The sequence below is a fragment of the Archocentrus centrarchus genome, chromosome 14 (assembly GCF_007364275.1).
Source record: "Archocentrus centrarchus isolate MPI-CPG fArcCen1 chromosome 14, fArcCen1, whole genome shotgun sequence".
Taxonomy (NCBI): Eukaryota; Metazoa; Chordata; class Actinopteri; order Cichliformes; family Cichlidae; genus Archocentrus; species Archocentrus centrarchus.
The window spans coordinates 38,498,114-38,518,027 of NC_044359.1; the positions used below are offsets into that span (position 1 = coordinate 38,498,114).

The 19,914-nt window shown below is 43.0% G+C and overlaps 1 protein-coding gene across 1 annotated transcript in view; it reads left to right on the plus strand.

Annotated features, from left to right (window-relative positions):
• Positions 1-687: 687 nt before the first annotated feature.
• Positions 688-19,914, plus strand: part of dmpk (DM1 protein kinase) — a 46,805-nt gene continuing 27,578 nt past the window's right edge. The window contains exon 1 of the mRNA XM_030746789.1: positions 688-1,282. Coding sequence (XP_030602649.1) covers positions 1,117-1,282 — 166 coding nt within the window. The 5' untranslated portion in view covers positions 688-1,116. The remainder of the gene's footprint in view (positions 1,283-19,914) is intronic.

Sequence of the window (19,914 nt, forward strand, 5' to 3'; positions counted from 1 at the left end):
CCAGAGACCAGCAGCAAATCACTCCCCTAAACACGCCCACTGTACATGCATCAAACTTCCATCCAGCTGTCACAGACAGACAGACACAGACAGACAGACAGTATGCTGTACTGTTGGGCAGGAGAAAGAAGAATTAAAGAGAGTACAGACAGAGCACTAAAGTCATTGCAAGGACAAAAGTGGAATGGAAACAGTTGGATGAACAAACAAAAGATTTTTTTAAAAGCAGTGAGCTGGATTAGAGGAAACAACCTCTACTGCATTCCTGAGAAAAAGTGAGTGAAGAGCACTGGGAAGGGTGGCAGAGAGGAGAAGAGGGTGAGACGGGAGGGAAAAAAGAAAAAAAATCCAGAGAACTAAAAAAAGATTTTGGACAGTTGACAAAATAAGAGATTTACACTCTTCAAAACAAAAGCAAAATCTAGAAGTGATTCAGCTCAGCAGTTCCTGTTTGCTCTGAACAAGAGGAAGGAGAAGAAATAAAGCAAACAAGGGCTGCAAACAAAAAGCTATCAATACACATAAAAAGAAAAGAGGAATTATTTCACAACTGTTCTGCACTTCTCTATTAACTTTCACTGCTGTAGAAGGAACTTTGGATTACTTTGAACAGGGGCAGCTGGGAGAGAGGGAGAGGGAGACGACGCACCAAAAAAGGTCTTGAGTCAGAGCTGGAGAAAGTGCAGGCTTGACAGATGCACAGCCATGAGGAGAGGAGAAAAAGGAGACACAGACAGACATTCGGGCATCTAACAGAAATACAAGCAAGACAGAAAGTGACAGTAAACTGAGGGAAGAATGGGGAACAGGAATTGTTAAGAGGATGTGTCTGTTGCTTCTATACTGTGATCAAGCTAGAGCAGTGAGACAGGTGAGGCGGTGAGGAGGGGTTTGGAGCAGGGCTAGGTCGTGATTTGGAGCCATCCAAAGATTGTTTATTGATAAAGCAAAAAAAAAAAAAAGTGAGGGGTGACTGTTGACTAAAACCAGTGCAACAGCAAACTGAGAAGCTCGAAATCGTCCTGCTGTCAATTCTGTGAATGCTGTAAATTATGGACTTCAGGGCTTCATCAAAACCCTAAAACCAAACAAACAGAGCTGCCACTCATTGGCAAAATGTCGACAGGCCCTGGCCTTGGCGCACCTGACCTGGCAGAGGGCCCCCAGACCACAGGACCTGTTGGACTCCAGACTTTGCTGGATCTACTGGTTGGTGTCTATCAGGAATTCTACTCCTCTCCCTTTGCAAGGGAGAAGTATGTCTCTGGTTTCCTGCAGTGGGGTGAGTTCATGTTTTCTTTTGCATACAAAGCACTTATTAGTGCTTGACTCACTCGCATTTGAGTGAATTCCTCACAACTGCATCTTTATCAAACATGTGCTACTTGGCTCTCAGTCAACATTTTGCATTACCCTGAACTAACCACACACAATGCCATTTGGAACTAAACAGCCACTTTCTGCTGTTCAAGAGCAGAAAATCGTGACTTATTATTCATTAACTGATGATGTTTCTATGACACAATCCATTAGTTCAAATATGTGTGTGAATTAGAATCCACGTTCTTCCTCTCCTATACAGATAAGCTTCATTTAAAAAGAACTAACTGATCGTGTGAGCTCTAGTTTAGATGTAGTAGCAGCCGGGGAGTCAGAATATATTGAAGTTTCCTTTCATGTTTGAAGGTTCTCCATCCACGACCCCTGTTTGCAAATGCGTATATCCTTTGCTAGTAACACTCATTGGCAATGCAGAAAGTAATCTATACCTTTGGACATCTTACAATATATCATAGGGATGATATTATCCATTTAAATGAGTATACTCCTGTATTAAAGTTTGACTTTTTTTTATCCATCAAAGTTTAAACAGACGCTGATACAAATGAACGATGCTATCACAACTGAAAAACTAATGCAATCATATTAACATGCTATTGTCAAAGTCCACAATCAAGATGCTGCTTCATGAATGCAACACTCTCTGCTCAGATGCAGTCAAATGCTGCAAACTGATTGGATGGTGCCTCAAATGCTGCAATTGGATAATGGTCCAAAACATACTGCAACAGTTTCTCAAGATAAAGAAATACAATATTCTTCAATGGCCAAGCCAGTCACCTGATCTCAGCCCAGGAGAGAATGCTTTTCAGTTACTGAAGACAAAACAGAAGGCAGAGAGACCCACAAAAAAGCAGCAACTGACAGTGGCTGGAGTAAGGGCCTGGCCAGACACCTCCAAGGAGGGAAAAACAGCATTTGATGATGTCCTTGGTTCTTCAGGCAGTCATTGACTGCAAAGGATTTGCATCCAAGGATTAAATTTACTCCTTATATTTAAAACTGTTACCTTGTCCAGTTATTTCTGAGTCTCTGAAGTAACTGAAAACTGTATTTCAAAATAGTGAGTCAATCTTACATTAAAGCTAGTGATTTTAAATCCACTGTGGTGATCCACAGACGAAAACTTCGGTGTGTGTGTGTGTGTGTGTGTGTGTCTGTCTAACTGTATGTGATTTAACTAACCAGACTAAAACCAGGCAAAGGTTTTTGTCACTATTACCTGTTGGGTTTGTTGTTGAATGATCTTGCTGTCTATCTTCATGTAAAACTCTCCACATATTCCTCGCTGAACGATACGTGAAGGTTCAGTTCCAGTCTGTGTGCAGTATGGGTTTTTGGTTTTTATAGCACAGTTCTGGAAGTTACTGACTTATTTACAAACTTTGGACATTGTTGGGGGGGGGGGGGGGGGGGGGGGGGGGGGGGGGGCTGTAGCTCAGGAGGTAGGGCAGCTCACCTTACTAATCAGAAGGTTGGTGGTTTGACCCCTGGTACAGTCTGCATGCCAGAGTGTCCTTGGGCAAGATACTGAACCCCAAGTTGCTCTCTGGTGTGTTCACTGGAGTGTGAAAGTTAGATAGAAAGCACTTAGACATAGAAGAAAGTGCTTGTATGTGTGAATGAGGCATGCTGTGTAAGAAGGGGGTTATGACACCCTAGTTACAAGCAAGCACAGACCACTACAAGGTCATGAAAGACAACACTCCTCTGCTGAATACTGCCAGTCCTTTATCCATACATGTGACTGTAACTATGTGTACACCAATTGTATTTTCCAGTAGGGTGGAGAAGCCATCATGTGCCTCTAGTGATGGGACGTTCCAAATTTAACACAGCATATGCTCAAGAATGAGGATCTGGTTTCAGGAAGCCAGCTGAACAGCGATCAAGCAGATTTCTGTGGTTTGCTGGACTTTAGAGGGTCAACTTCACAATAAATAATCTGTTTCATACATCTAGAAAGAGTCATGAGTATCACAGCTAGGGGGAAATTAGTCTATGCTCAGAAATAGTGGAATTGGTTATTATATAGTGTTTTTTTACTCTGATAAACAGGATTCAGTGTCTTGCCCAAAGACACTCTGGCACAGTGACGTGCGGTAAGGGTCGTGACTGGTGAGGCACTGACGTCATCACATCAGATTTACAAACATATAGCTTATTCACCATTTGATTGGCAACAGTTGTTTTGTTTAACATTAACATAGTCTGAAGCAAACCTTTTAGCTCCGGTGTTGGTCTTCCTTTAATTATTATCTTCTGCTTCGATTGAAAGTCCAGTTTAGAAAATTCTTTCAGTTGAGTTATGTAATCTTCCATGTTGAACATAAGGCCAAGCAACAGGAAAAACTAACTGGCCTTGCTAACTGTTTATGGTAGCTTGCCGCCGAGGAGTCGTAGAGTCCCTGGGATCACCAGCGCCCCCTACCATGAGGCACGAGAACTGCGTGCCTCACCTAGTGTCTCTTCGCAGCAGTTTCATGATCGCTCAACACAAGAATGCATTACACACACATACAGTTGTTAATGAAAAAAAAAAAAAAAAAAACTGTGCATTATATACACCAGCTAAATATGGAAATTTAGTTCATATAGTAAAAGTGTTAGAACATTTTAATAGCCACATGCAAAGGGAAAGTAATCCGGTCTCACTGCATAGCATGCCAGCACAGTTAGTAGTCATTGGCAATGACTATACTGAGCCGCACCACGGATTGCGCAATCCGTGGTGCGGCTCGCCGGGCTGGTGCCTCACCGTTCGTCTCTTAGTATTGACCGGCAAATGCGAAAATTCAGCGATTTTGAAAAAACTAATCTAAAAATGGTGTAGTTAAATGGAAAAGAACTTTAAAATACAAATCACTGAATGAATATAACCATTTAATTTATTTTTTAATTTTATATTTCCACGATGACAGGTGAGGCCGTGCCTCACCTGCCTCCCCTGACTGCACGTCACTGCTCTGGCATGCAGAGTGGAACTGCCAGGGATCAAACCACCAGCCTTCCGATTATTTCAGTTCAATTCAGTTTTATTTATATAGCATCAAATCACAACAAACAGTCACCTCTCGGTGATGGCAGCAGGCCGCAGACACCCATCTCCCTGTTTGTCTGGTTGTTCGTCTTTTGATGGGTGTTCTGGAACTTCTTCACGTTACGTTTCATGTAATGACAATAAATTGATTCTGATTCTGATCTGATTGTTATATTATGAGGTAAAGACCCTACAATAATTACAGAGAAAACCCAAAACGACCCCCTATGAGCAGCACTTGGTGACAGTGGGAAGGAAAAACTCCCTTTAACAGGAAGAAACCTGCAGCAGAACCAGGCTCAGGGAGGGGGGGGTCATCTGCTGTGACCGGTTGTAGCCGATTATGTCATGGTCCCGGGCCTGTTGCCCAGGATATTGTGTTTTTGTTTTTGTTGTTGCTGTTGTTTTACTTCTGGGTATGTTTTTGATCTTCATTTGTTGTAGTCATGGTCGTCTCTTCCTGTTTCCCTTCGCCCTCTTTGTCCTTCTTGTTCTTGTTACCGGATAAAAACGAGAGAGAAAAACTGCTTTAATGTTTCTACTCTGATCTGAGATCAGCTTCACTGATAGATGATGGCTCTCTGACAGCCACAGCAGAGATGTTCCACTGAGTTACTGTTAAAGGTCAGAGGTCAGTCACAGGTTCATGTTCTCAGAAATGTCTCAGCTTTATATGTTTTAAATATTTCAGTGCAGTTTGGGAGGATGAGACATTTTAATTAAAGAATGCCGATCGTGTCGGGAACATGAATCCATTATGAACAGATCCAGACTGGATGAGCTGGGAAATGACTGGAGCCTGAACTGGATCTGGACCTGATCCAGTCTGCATCCCTGATCCTGACCCGTTTGGATCCTCCTGCTGTGCAGGTGGACTCGGACACGGTTTGCTGATCCGTTATAGAGCCGATGATCAATGATTTAGGTGATTTTCAGTGAAAATATGTGGAGATTCATACTCTGAATTTCAGACAGCAGAACTTTCAAAATGTTGATTTCAGTCACTTTAAATCCATTTAGTTCAGTTTTCAGGTCTTCAGATATTTCAGCCTCATCTTCACTCAAACATTCCCATCATCTCCAGGATCAGACATTTTTCCATCAGTGAGCTTTTCCAACACAACCAATGATCGATCAGTGATCATTGATCAGTGTGTTCTGTGTCAGCAGCTTCATCCAGATTAGTGTGATGTAACAGTGATGCTGCAGTAACTACAGTAAATATTTCAGAGAACTGACTGACAGTCTGACAGCTGCAGCTGCCTCATTATAAATCCGTGACATCATCGCTGTCTCCGTCCTTACAGCCTGTTGACGAGTGAACGACTGTAAAAGCTTCATGTTACAAAAATAACAAACTAACGTCTAACTGGGATTTCAGTGCTTGTAGAAACATAAACGTCTGCAGATGAATTCCCTCCTCTGACGCTCTGACAGCCACTTTATGAAGGAGGAAATGAATGGGAGTGTCAGACAGGTGGTTCAGGTGCAGCAGGAGGGGCGGAGTCAGAGAGACACTCAGAGGTTGTTGGATAAAAGCTGCCAGATTAGGGTTATAGTCTAATACCATGGTAACTGACTCAGAGTTGGAGTTAGCTCTTCCTGGAACAGTTTCCTCATTTTAGGGTTACAAACCCAGAGTTTTTAGCTACACCTGCTTCCTGGAATAGTGCCCAGGAAGCAACTGAACATGGAAACAGGAATGCAGACTTGACATGGAGAACACTGGAAAACAAGGAATTAAATACAAAAACTAAAAACAAGAACAGACCTCAGATAACTAACTTAGATGTTCTGGGGAAATAAATAAAGAAACCAACCAGTAACACTGTAAAAAGATACAAAACTCAAACTGCAACAACACAATAAACCAAGAATCAGACAGACATTAAATAAGACAATATGAAAGTCCCAAAACAGAAAATGCTGGATCACACCCCAGGATCATGATGAAGATGCATATGGAAGGGCAGTATAAAACACAGTTTGACTCAGGAGGTAGAGCAGGTCAGCTACTAATTGCACAGTTGGTGGTTTGATTCCTGGCTGCTCCAGTCTGCATGCCAAAGTATCCTTGGGTAAGATACTGAACCCCAAGTTGCTCTGCGATACAACTGTTGGAGTGTGTGTGTGTGTGTGTGTGTGTGTGTGTGTGAGAGAGAGAGAGAGAGAGAGAGAGAGAGAGAGAGAATGGTAAATGCAAACATGTTAAATAAAGTGTGTTGCATGCTCAGCTAGAGTAGAAACGTTCTATATAAGAACTAGAAACCATTCAGCAACCGCTGGACATGTGGGAAAAATGTGTATTCCCCAGGTGGTAGTTGCTGGAGGTTGCTGACTAACAGCAACCTCCTAACCTAACAGCAGTGTGCTGCTGTTAGGTTAGGGTGTGCAGTGTGCTGTGTGCAGTGTGCCGCATCAACAACCTCCTTGTGACTGCTTTGGTCCCTAGCAGATTGCCAGGATTATTATGAAAGATGCAAACAGTTGCCATTTTACTCTGTGAGCTGTAGTGAAACTTGAAAAAGTGAGATGCAAACCAGAAACAAAGACCTTTTGCCTTCAAAGTAAAAGTTGTGCCTTACTGCTGCAACTAACACATTTCAAAAGTTTAAAACAAACAAACAAAACATCAAACTTGTCTAATCAAATCCTACAAAAGGCAGTTGTGTTTTCATGGTGCTCTTGTCCCAGCTCTCTCTGTGTCTGATTTGCTTGTGATGTATTCATTCCCTACATGGCTACCTAAACAGGAGATGTCAGTGATGGGTGCCAAGCCAGTGTCAACATTTACAGGAACTAGCAACAGCTCCATTACTGTTTCTTTTTCTTTCCTTTCTGTGGCATGCTCTTAAAAAATCATTCTTAGCAGCACTGGCCGACAGAAGTGGCATCTTTTCAATCAGCCACTTCAGATGAAACCAGCTTGCAAGCAAATGCAAATTACAACTAACCTAACATATTTGGACTGTGTGAGGAAGCCAGAAATACCTGCAGGAAAGCCAGTAATGCCATGCAAACACACAGAAAGAACCCAGCTGACCAGGATTTTTGAGCCAGGAAACTTCTTGATGTGAAATGATGAAACTCTAATGCACCATCATACTGCTAATTTCTGTCCTCTTGCCCTGGCCAAGACCAGCCAGCCAAGCCTAAAGCAGGCAAGCAGTCCCTCTTAGAAGACTGCCTTAGCAACAGTGCTTCCCTGTCTACTCTTCTAGCTGCTTTGTGGCTGTGAAACTATGATGATACCAATTTGGCTGGACCCAAAGAGCAGACTTACACAACTGATTGTAAAGAAAAATGTTTATTTACAAAGAGTGAGAGATATGGTGACACTGAACTGGGCCTGGGTAAAAGGAAGGAGAGGGAGAGTTTGTATGGGCAAAATTGGACCAGCAAAGCATAAACTAGAAAGTGTGAATGGAGACCTTAATTGAAGTCTGAGGAGCTAATGGCTAGAGGACGTTAGTCAGACGGCTGGCCGGGGCTCTGACTTTGACATGTAGGAGCAGTGGAGAGTGGACCGGCAGGTTAGTGTCTGAGAGCTGCTGGGAACACGTGGTGAGGTTGATGGATGGGGAATCTTGGCTGTGAGCAGAGTAATTCCTAAGGCAAAGCTGAAGGGATTCACAGGTGAGTAACAGAGATTTACAGGGGCAGAGGGGAATCCTTTGTCACAAAGCTGAGAGAAAAATGAGAGTTGAGGATTACTTTCAGGTAAGTATGAGAAACAAGGAACAACAATTTACCACTGAGTAAGATAGGACAATCTGGCGGAGAACTACAGCCACAACCAAGCCTAAATACACAGCCCTAAGATGAGGCCCCCGGGTGTGCAAATGTGAGGAAGGCACAGCTCTGCCCGAGAGATAGAGAGGAAGCTCAGCTTGCCCACCTGAAAGAGACAGAGAACCAAACACAGCCAGACTGCAGCCTGACAGAAACTTCTGCGATTCCAGGCTCTGGACATTAACTATAGAATTTGGCCATTGTCAAGGACCAATCTGGAAAGTTGTCATGCTGCCTGGGTCTTGGACTCAGGGTTTGAGTTTTGTGGAGTTATGGAAGCATGGTTCCTAATGGTGGCCAGCCACAGTCCACCAACACAGTATGACCTGTTCAGCCTCAGATCATTCCTGCCGCTTAGCCCGTGTGTGCCAGCACATGGGCCATCAGAAAGGTCCTGTTCTGTGAGTAAAAATTCTTTTGCTCCCTGGAGCTATTCCTCTGCCTGTACCGGCCACCTCAAAGACTGAATGTTTTGTTTCAAAGTCAGCTAATGATAGGACTGTTTTCTCTGTCTCTGAGTGGCCTCAGCTTCTTTAGTCTCTTCTTTAGTGTGGCTAATGTTAAAATCTCATGTTGTGTCTCTGGCCAGGCAAGTCAAACTCTGTCTCTGGGTTCTGTGCTAGCAAAATTAAGCTACATGTTTCCCGTTCATGCTTTTTTAAGCACTTTTTAATGTGAGCCAGCCACCCTAAAGTCTACTTGTGTGCCTTGGACAGCAGATTTAAAGACTGTTTCAGATGCTGAGCCACTCCCTCCTGAGACTGTTAATGTTTCCCACCCAGGTCTTTCTGAAACTGTGTGTATTGCTGTGCCTACTCTTCCAAATACTCTTGGTTAAGTAGCTCAATCTGGGGCTTCCCCTGAGACTGTAATGTGTGTTTCTTTGTCAGAAACTCTTTGTTGTGTTCCTCCTGGGGCCACCTCAGAGACTGTTTTTGTTTTAGAGCCTGCACCCCCAGAGGCTGTTTCTCGTGCACGTGCCAGTTCCTCCAAAGACAACTGCTCCACTTGGGGCCTACCTGGAGACTGAGCCTGTTCCTGCACCCATCCTGGTTTCCAGGCTGAGGGTGGCCAAGCCTCTGCATCAGCCCCTGTCATCAGAGTCAATTGTGCATCCTGTGCCTGAGCTGCCACACCTCCAGTTGTCAGAGGATGGAGGCTGTGAGCCCTGCCCATCCTGATAATTCTGTTGGTCCTGATGATCCAGAGCAACCTGCATCAGAGCTGCAGTGTCTCAAGAGTCCTGTGCACTCAGGTGCAGCATTTCACTCCACCTGAGTGTCCAGAGCCGAAGCCAGTGGGTCTGAGTCAGAGGCACCCCGTCACGCCCATCTACGTAGGTCTCCTGAGGGCTCTGGCATTGGTCTGTCTTTCCTGTACTTCCTATGACCTTTATAACTCTTGTGCTCCCTTAGGTTCCTCGTGCTCTGTTTTCCCCTTTTGTACCCCCATTCTGTTTTTTTTTTTTTTTTTTTGTTTTTTTTTTATTTAGCCTGTCATGTCTGGCATCTTTCACAATCGGAATGATGATCCGAATGCACTGATGTACCAAACATATTTGCTTTGACAAGAACAGCTCTATATGTTTCCTATAGGCTCTTCTTGTTAATGTTTGCAATTTTATTTTTATTTATTTATCTTTTTATTTAGTTATTCATGCCAAGTCTGACAGGCAACAAGGAAGGGGCAAGAACAAGAGGTGGGGGGGGGGGAGAAAAGGGGGGGGGGGGGGAAGAAAGGAGATAGAGAGAAAAAAAATAAATAAATAAATAAAAGGGGTTGATATACTCACACACACACACACACACACATCCATACACACACCCATATGCACCTACATATACACACATACACACACACAAGTTTATTGTTTGTAGTAATGTGTGTGTATGCGCCTTTGTCATGCAATGTATTCGATAATGAGGGCGAGAAACTGCAACCATGCCCCCCGCGATCCAGAGGCAGATAGGGAAGGACCCAGGGGACCCAGGCCATCCACAGCACAGGAGCTCAGAAGACTTGGGGCCACACATCCCAATGGCAACCGCGTACACTCCCCAGAAGAGGAAGGAGGGAGGCTACAGACGGAACCCCCACAATCCAGGGGCTAGAGTCCAGAGAGCCAGAGGCGACGGGCAGCCCACCCCCCCCGGCAGGCCGGCACCCCCAGCACGAGCCAGGCATGCGGCCCCCGAGGCCCCAAGCGCCCGAGAGCAGCCCGACACCCGGCAGAGCCCCCCCACGCGCCAAAGAGGCCCAAGCCACCCCCAGGCCACGGCCGCCAAGGGAGCAGGCCAAAGACCATGCCGAGACATCCGGCCACACACCCCGGGACCCACGGGCACCCACACCCCAGGGGCGGCAGTGACGACCAGTGGGGAGCAGCGTGGAGCGGTAGGGAGGGGTAACTCCCACCCTCCGTGTCCCACAGGTGCCAAGGCTTGGCAAGCCACCAACCCAGGCCCAGCTGTCCACACACACACACTCTCACAAGCACGCACGTACACACACACACACACGTACCAGTCATTCCCTCATGTACACACACGCACATACACACGCACGCACATTCGCATGCACCAGTCACACACTCATGTATACACACTCACACTCACACGCACATACACACACACACACGTACCAGTCGTTCCCTCATGTACACACACGCACATACCCACGCACGCACATTCGCATGCACCAGTCACACACTCATGCCCCATTCTGTTCCCTCAGTCTCCATGTTTATCTTTTGTCTCTGTCAAGTTCAAATGTTGAATCTGTGTCTCAGTGTATTGTCACTTGCTGTCTTATTTTGATAGTCTCTGGTCTCTTATTTTGTATCTAGTTCTACTTCCTTTATCTAATTTTCTATGATTAATCCCAGCTGTGTGCCCACCTGTTCTCTCTCCTCATTACCTCATGTGCCTATTGTCTGAGTTTCCCTCTGTTCACGTCCTCCCACACACTGTGTGCTCTGTATTTTCCTAGCTAATGTATCTCTGGCTACAGTCTAGCCCAGTCTGTATTTAATATATTTTCCCTGTGTGTACCAGCAATAAAGCTGTATCTAGGTTCAGTCCATGTCTCCTGACAAAACTTTTTGAGCTACCATGTGTTTGCGTGTATGATATTCTATACCAAACAGCATGTTATGCTGTGGAACATGTGTACACATATGTTATTTATATTACTATTTATAATACTTTTGGGTGATATCCTAGATTATAAGAACCATTATGTTGCACCCACCCCTGTATGTGATGTTTTATATAAAAATAAATAAATAAATCAGTGCAGGTTCGAGTGCCGGCCTGTTGCCAGTTTGCCCGCACGCCTTTCCCCCATTTCCTGTCTCTCTCTACTATGGGTAAAAGCTGCTGTGGCCAAAAATGGGGGAAAAAACTGTACAATCATCTTTTGAACATATTTTTTCTGTGTTGTTGTCATTTTATGTGAAAGATAGATATATTAGTACAGACAAATATTTTAGATGCCTTGATGAGACAAGATTATCTATGAGGTCATCTGTAGTTACTGTACAAGGATCAGTGATCTGGACAACATTAAAAGAATGCTACATATTTAAGAACCTCTTTATGTACAGTAAAGCATCCCAAAAAACCGCAGTCTACTGACCCAGAAAACATGTTTAAAGTAGAAGAGGACAACCTTTTACAGGAGTGCCTGGTTGCTTTTGGGAGCTTTTCATTTTTTCATCTAAAAAGTTTACACTATGCCTTTGTCTCATTCACATTCCTTTCTAGACATGAGAATGAAACACAAGTAATAGACTGCAAAACATGTCTCTATTCATAAACAATAGCTGCTATTTTTAGCTGTAAAGATTGACTCCAAATCAGACAGTTGCTATGTTGAAGAGGAACTCCATTTATGGAAAACAGAACAATCTTCTGTTTAACAGGGAGGACAAAGAACAGTGAGCCACATGCCTGCTCACAGTTTACTAGTTTATTATTTGGGAACCAACTGGGCACATTTGAGAAAGAAGAAATCAAAACATTTCCCATTTGTGGACATCTAGATGCAAAAATAATAATTGAAATGTTTAAAAACACTTAACTTGGGTCCAACTGGAATGCAGTGGAATGGACTGTCGTTTATATAGCAATTCTCTAGTCTTACTGATGACTCCAAAGCACTTTACAAGCAAACATTTGCATCATAGTATGCAAGGTGTGCACCATGCATACACCATGTGTACCATACATGCTAAAAAAAACATTTAACCCAAGATGCACATACTCTGCATGTTCTCCTTGTGAGAACATGTAGAGTACCATGCCATGATATGATGGCCCTAACCAATGAACCAAACTGCCTCTATGCCACCAGTAATTAAATTGTATTTTATTTATATAGCACCAAATCACAACAGTCATCTCAAGGCACTTAATATTGTCAAGACCCTATAATAATACTGAGAAAAGCAAGCACTTGGCGATAGTGGGAAGGAAAAACCTGTAGTATTGGATGTCCTGATGTAAAGTTACACACATATAGATTGTGTATCTCCAGATGGGTGAGTACAACAGACATGGGACCAAGACTAGAATGTTCAGCACCTCAAAATAAAATAGGAGGGGGGAGACATTAGTTTGAAGTCTAAGGAACACTTTGAAGTTGGAATCTGACTTTATCAGGCCAAACAGCATGGTGAAGCAATGAGCTCCAGTCAAAATCATAGTACATGCACCTGTGTGACCTCCAGAACACTTTTTGTGCACACTGAGGTCGTGTCACCATCTTTGAATTTTGTTAATCTGTGAAATTCCAGATTCACCCCTAAGATGTGGTAGCTGCGCTTGCCTTGACCTGCGCACCTCCGGTGCCTCGGGGAGTGGCGCAGAGAGCGGTAGAAGTTCAAAGGTCAAAAGTAATTGATTTATGTGACATTTGGGAGCATTCTACATTGCCAGCTGTATGGATATTAATTCATTAAAAAATCACCTTAATTAAAAAGCTTATAAAGGACTTCAGGAATCCGTCCCCAAACCCACAGAACTCAGTCCCATTTTGACATCACCGGTGGAGTCTAGCTTAGGCGATGACGATCAAAAATAAGATTAAAATAATATTATAATTTTGATATAAAACATATTTAACATGCACTTACTGGGGTTAGGTTCATTGGCTACACTAAATTGCCCATAGGTGTGAATGACAGCGTGAATGTGTGTGTGAAAGGTTGTTTGTCTCTGTGTTGGCCCTGCAACAGGCTGGCGACCTGTTCAGGGTGTACCCCGCCTCTCGCCCTGTGACAGCTGGGATAGGCTCCAGCCCCCCCGCGACCCTGAACAGGATGAGCGGAAGCGAATGGATGGATGGATGGACATATTTAACATAATTCCTTCAAATCCCCTTTGACTACGTATTGTGGACTTTGTTTGTTAAAAAAGTGAATTTTCCCATTTACAGTAAATGCATATTTTAATTAACCCCCATTCAAAATCATTTGTGAAGTTATACTGCCCCCTAAAGACGTTCTAAAATTCCCAATTCCAAATTTCCAACCCCCAGTCTAATAGATTAATTTCATTTATTCAGGGATGTCAACCAAGGCAGCCCTACAACATCCAGATCATTCAGGAACTGGGGGTGAATCTCATCCACCCCAGGGGCCCTATCACCAAAGAGTTCTTTGACCACCTCAGGGGCCTCACCCCCAGTGATAGGCAAGTCATCCTACTCATCTCCAGACTTTGCTTCTATTACACAAATAGTGTCAGTGGGATTGAGGAGGTCCTCGAGGTATTCCTTCCACTGCCTCACTATTGCCTCAGTTGATGTCAGCAGTGTCCCACCAGCACTATAGACCGTCTCAGTAGAGAACTGCTTTCCCCACCTGAGTCGCCTGACAGTTTGCCAGAATTGCTTCGAGACTGTCCAAAAGTCTTTTTCTATGGCCTCGCCAAACTCCAGGTGTTCCCAGCACACCCTCACAATACGTTTAGGTGCCCACCACCTGATCCAACTCATCACCAGGTGGTGATCAGTTGAAAGCTCAGTTCCTCTCTTCACCCGAGTGTCCAGAACATACAGCCGTAGATCTGATGATACAATTACAAAGTCGATCATTGCCCTGTGACCTAGAGTGTCCTGGTGCCGTGTGCACTTATGGATATCCTTGTGTAAGAAAATGGTGTTCGATATGGACAAACTGTGGTTTGCACAGAAGTCCAATAACAAAACGCCGTTCAGGTTCAGATCAGGCAGGCCGTTCCTCCCAGTCACATCCATCTGTACTAGTAATTAATGTAGACTGTTTGTAGCTTTGGAGGCCAGGCTTAGTGAATTGGAGACTCGGCTCTGCACTCTGGAAAATCCAGTAGCTAGCCAGGCCCCTATAATCGGTGTGTACCAAGGTAGCTTTGCCGCTGTTAGCTCCTTCCCCAGCAGAACCCAAGCAGCAACGAAACCAGGATGGCTGGGTCCCTGTGAGGAGGAAGCGTAGTCCTAAGCAGAATCCCCGGGTACACCACCAACCTGTGCATGTCTCTTACCATTTTTCCCCACTCAGTGACACACCCGTCAAGGAACAAACTCTGGTTATTGGCGACTCTGTTTTGATAAACATGAAGCTAGCAACATCAGCAACCATAGTCAAATGTCTTCCGGGGACCACAGCTGGCGACATTCAACGAAATCTGAAACTGCTGAAATTGGGTAAGCTCATAATTCATGTTGGCAGTAATGACACCCGGTTACGCCAATTGGAGGTCACTAAAATTAATATTGAATTGGTGTGTAAACAATGTCGGACTCTGTAGTTTTCTCTGGGCCCCACCCCACTCAGACCAGGAGCGACATGTTTAGCCGCATGTTCTCCTTGAATCGCTGGCTGTCTGAGTGGTGTCCAAAAAACGATGTGGGCTTCATAGATAATTGGCAGAGTTTCTGGGGAAAACCTGGTCTTGTTAGGAGAGACGGCATCCATCCCACTTTGGATGGAGCAGCTCTCATTTCTAGAAATCTGGCCAAATTTATTAACCCTCCTAAAACCTGACTACCCAGGGTTGAGACCAGGAAGCAGAGCTGCAGTCTTACACGCCTCTCTGCAGCTTCTCTCCTCCTGCCATCCCCCCAAAACCCCATCCCCACAGAGTCGGTGCCTGCTCCCAGACCACCAAAAAACAAAGCTAAAATCAACAAAAAACTATTTAAGCATAAAAATTCAAAAACAATAAATAATACAGCTTCATCAACTGCACCAAAAAATAAAACAATTAAATGTGGATTGTTAAACATTAGGTCTCTCTCTTCCAAGTCCCTATTAGTAAATGATTTAATAATTGATCAACGTATTGATTTATTCTGCCTTACAGAAACCTGGTTACAGCAGGATGAATATGTTAGTTTAAATGAATCAACACCCCCGAGTCACAGTAACTGTCAGAATGCTCGAAGCACAGGTCGAGGAGGAGGAGTAGCAGCAATCTTCAATTCCAGCTTATTAATTAATCACAGACCCAGAGAAAGTTTTAATTCTTTTGAAAGCCTGACTCTTAGTCTTGTCCATCCTAACTGGGAAACTCAAAAACCTGATTTATTTATTATTATCTATCGTCCACCTGGTCCTTACTCAGAGTTTCTGTCTGATTTCTCAGACTTTTTATCTGATTTACGTAGTGCTAAGTTCAGATAAAATAATTATAGTGGGTGATTTTAACATCCATGTAGATGCTGAGAATGACAGCCTCAACACTGCATTTAATCTATTGTTAGATTCAATTGGCTTCTCTCAAAATGTAAAGGAGCCCACCCACCACTTTAATCATACTCTGGATCTTGTCCTGACATATGGCATAGAAACTGCAGACTTAACAGTATTCCCTGAAAGCCCCCTCCTGTCTGATCATTTCTTAGTAACATTTACATTTACTTTAATGGATTACACAGCAGTGGGGAATAAGTTTTATTATAGTAGAAGTCTTTGTGAAAGTGCTGTAACTAAGTTTAAGGATCTAATTCCTTCATTATTGTGCTCTTCAGTGCCATGTGCCAACACAGTGCAGAGCAGCTACCTAAACTCTGCTCCCGGTGAGGTTGATTATCTCGTCAATAGTTTTACATCCTCACTGCGTACGACTTTGGATACTGTGGCTCCTCTGAAAAGGAAAAACTCAAATCAGAAGTGCCTGACTCTGTGGTATGATGACACAAACACACACCCCGGGGACCAGGGCCCCCGACCCCCGCAGAGGAGACTGGCCATCTGGCCCGGGGCCAGTACCACCACCACGGGCATCCCAGCCTGACACCCCAAGACCATAATAGCATCCATCCAAGCCCCCACCATCCACAACCAGGGCCCGCACACAAAAACCACAGAACAGCAGTCACCGTCTCCAGTCCAAGAGCCATCAGACACCCGAATCCCCAAGCCCACACCCAGCCACCTGTCGGGCATAAGAAGAGACCACAGCCAATCACCCCCACTAAGTAATGGGGTTGATCAGTGGGGACCAGAGAGATTCAAATTTGTCCAATTGTTTTTTTGAGGTGGCAGACATTCTTTCCAGAGTAATGTGGTCTAAAAGTTAATTTCTAAAATGAGTAATACATAAATCATTTTTTGATTTCCAGTTCAAAGAGGATAGTTTTCTTAGCAATGCATAAGGCAGTAAGAACTATTTGTGATATATTTGCTTCCATGTTTAATTCACTTGCATCACCTAAAATGTACAGTTTTGGTGATGCTGGGTTATCCCTGTTAAAACATGTGGATAAGTCTTCACATATCCTCTGCCAGTACCTCTGAACAGGTGTACAAGACCAAATAGCATGCTTATAGTTCTCAGCATGGTTACCTGAACAGTGGGTGCATATATTTGTATCTCTGAGGCCCATTTGGAACATCCTGTGTCCTGTATAGTGTATTCTATGGAGAGTTTTGTATTGTATGAGTTGTAAATTTGGACATTTAGTCATTTTGAAAGCGTTTAAACGTTTGTTTCCAGAAGTTTTCATCTGGGTTGATGGAAAGATCTCACTCCCATTTTGCAGCTGGAATCATTAATTTTTAATAATAACATATATTTTTGATAACAATTTCAGAGTATAAAGATTTAGAAATTCTGTTACCAGTACAGAGATTTCTAATTTTAGATTCTTTAAATTGAACTTTGCCCGTATAATGGACCTCAATTGCTGATATTCAAGAAATTTGCTGTTGCTAATTCCATATTTTGAAACAGGTTCTTCAAATGAAATAAATGTTGCATCTTGAATAACATGTTCTAGATTCTTTATTCCTTTCTCTTGCCATGCTGAAAAATTTAGTACTTTAATTTTCTGACATATATCTGGATTGTTCCAAATGGGTGTCAGTTTACATGGGATACGGGAAGACTTGGCTATCTTTAAAAATTCCCACCAGGCTGTCAGAGAGGTGTTTATGTTTAGGCTTTTAAAGCAGTTATGATGTTTAATACTGGAGCTAATGAAAGGTAAGTCAGAGATTTTCACTTTTCCACAGAGTGTTTGTTCTAAATCCAGCCACAGGCTGTCTAACGGGCTCGATTTGATCCACCTTGAAACATACTGCAATCTATTGGCTAAAAAATAGTGATAAAAGTTTGGAAGTTCTAGACCACCACTGCATTTTGTCTTTTGTAAAGTCTTATTCTTGAGGTTTTATTTTTCCATAAAAATTTTGAAATGTTTGAGTTTAGTGACTTAAACCAGGCAACAGAAGGTTTGTTAGGAATCGGTGAGAACAAATAATTGATTTTAGGAAGAATAATCATTTTTACTGTTGCAACTCTCCCCATGAGAGATATAGATAGAGTTCCAACGTGTGAGATCATCCTTTATTGTTTTTAATAGAGGAGTATGATTTAACTGTACCAGGTCTGACAGCCTGGGGGAAAAATTTATACCTAAATATCTAATGTCACCCAACTGTAGTGAGGTAGTGATGGTGTTCAGAAAGTTACAATTCAGAGGCAAAACTGTTGATTTACTCCAGCTGATGGAGTAATCTGATATAGATGAGAATTTATCTATAAGTGTGATTGTTTTCAGAAGAGAGGTTTGTGAGTTCCCAAGGAAAAGTAATACATCATCAGCATAAAGGCTTATCTTATGGTCTGTGTTTTCTGTTTGAATTCCTTTAATATCTACATTTTGTCAGATTGCTGTTGCTAGTGGCTCGATGAAAATGACAAAAAATGTGAGGGAGAGTGGGCAGCCCTGCCTGGTGCCTCTCTGCATACTGAAGCTTTGGGAAATTAGATCAATTGTTCTAACACGTGCATTTGGAGAGCTGTACAGTGTTCTGATCCAGTTTATGAAGGATGAATCAAATCCAAATTTGTGTAGAACTGCTAACAGAAATTTCCAATTTAACCAACTGAATGCTTTCTCTGCATCTAAAGAGACAACTGTGGTTTCTAATTTGTTAATGAAACAGTAATCTATTACATTAACCAGTCGGCGTGTATTATTGTTGGCTGAGTGCCGACCCTTGATAAAACCTGTTTGGTCCGGATGTATTATAGATGGAACAATTCAAATGGTTTCTGAAAGCTGCGAAATTGTGCTTTGCCTCCAACATAGGGTTATTACAGTAATTTTTACGGGAAGCCCACAAAGGCCGGAACTTTTGAAGTATGATCTGTAGGACCGCTTTTTTGCATTTCTGCAATATTTCTAAAATTAGAAACATCCTTTCTCAGAGTGTAGCTGAAAAGCTCATTCATGCAGTTATTACTTCTAGGCTGGACTATTGTAATTCATTATTATCAGGCTGTCCTAAAAGCTCCCCGAAAAGCCTTCAGCTGATCTAAAATGCTGCAGCAAGAGTACTGACTGGGACTAGAAAGAGAGAGCAGATTTCTCCCATATTGGCTTCTCTTCATTGGCTCCCTGTTAAATCTAGAATAGAATTTAAAATCCTTCTCCTCACCTACAAGGTCTTGAATAATCAGGCACCATCTTATCTCAAAGACCTCATAGTACCTTATTATCCTAACAGAGCACTTCGCTCTCAGACTGCTGGCTTACTTGTGGTTCCTAGGATACTTAAGAGTAGAATGGGAGGCAGAGCCTTCAGCTTTCAGGCCCCTCTTCTGTGGAACCAGCTTCCAGCTTGGATTCAGGAGACAGACACCCTCTCTATTTTTAAGATTAGGCTTAAGATTTTCCTTTATGATCAAGCCTATAGTTAGGGCTGGATCAGGTGTGTTTCTTCTTCATTCACCTCTTTTGACTCTGTTTATGCTCCACTCTGCATTTAATCATTAGTTATTATTAATCTCTGTCTCTCCCCCCTCAGCCCCAACCTGTCTCAGCAGATGACCCCCCCTCCCTGAGCCTGGTTCTGTTGGAGGTTTCTTCCTGTTAAAAGGGAGTTTTTCCTTCCCACTGTCACCAAGTGCTGCTCATAGGGGTCATCTAATTGTTGGGTTTTCTCTGTATTATTTTAGAGACTTTACAATTTAAAGCACAATGAGGTGACTGATGTTGTATTTTGGTATTATATAAATAGAACTGGACTGAATTGGATTCACATCTATTCAATCTAACTTTACGTGCAGGCTGATCATTTAATCTCAAACTGCTGCTTCCATAGTAATTCATTTATATTTTAAAGACATATCTCTCTATATATCTATTCTATATATAATACAGGAATGATTAACAACACACAAAACATTTAAAATAAAAAATTATTTTTGCAAAAAATTTTTACCAGTGCTTGCCGTGGGGTTCATGCAGTC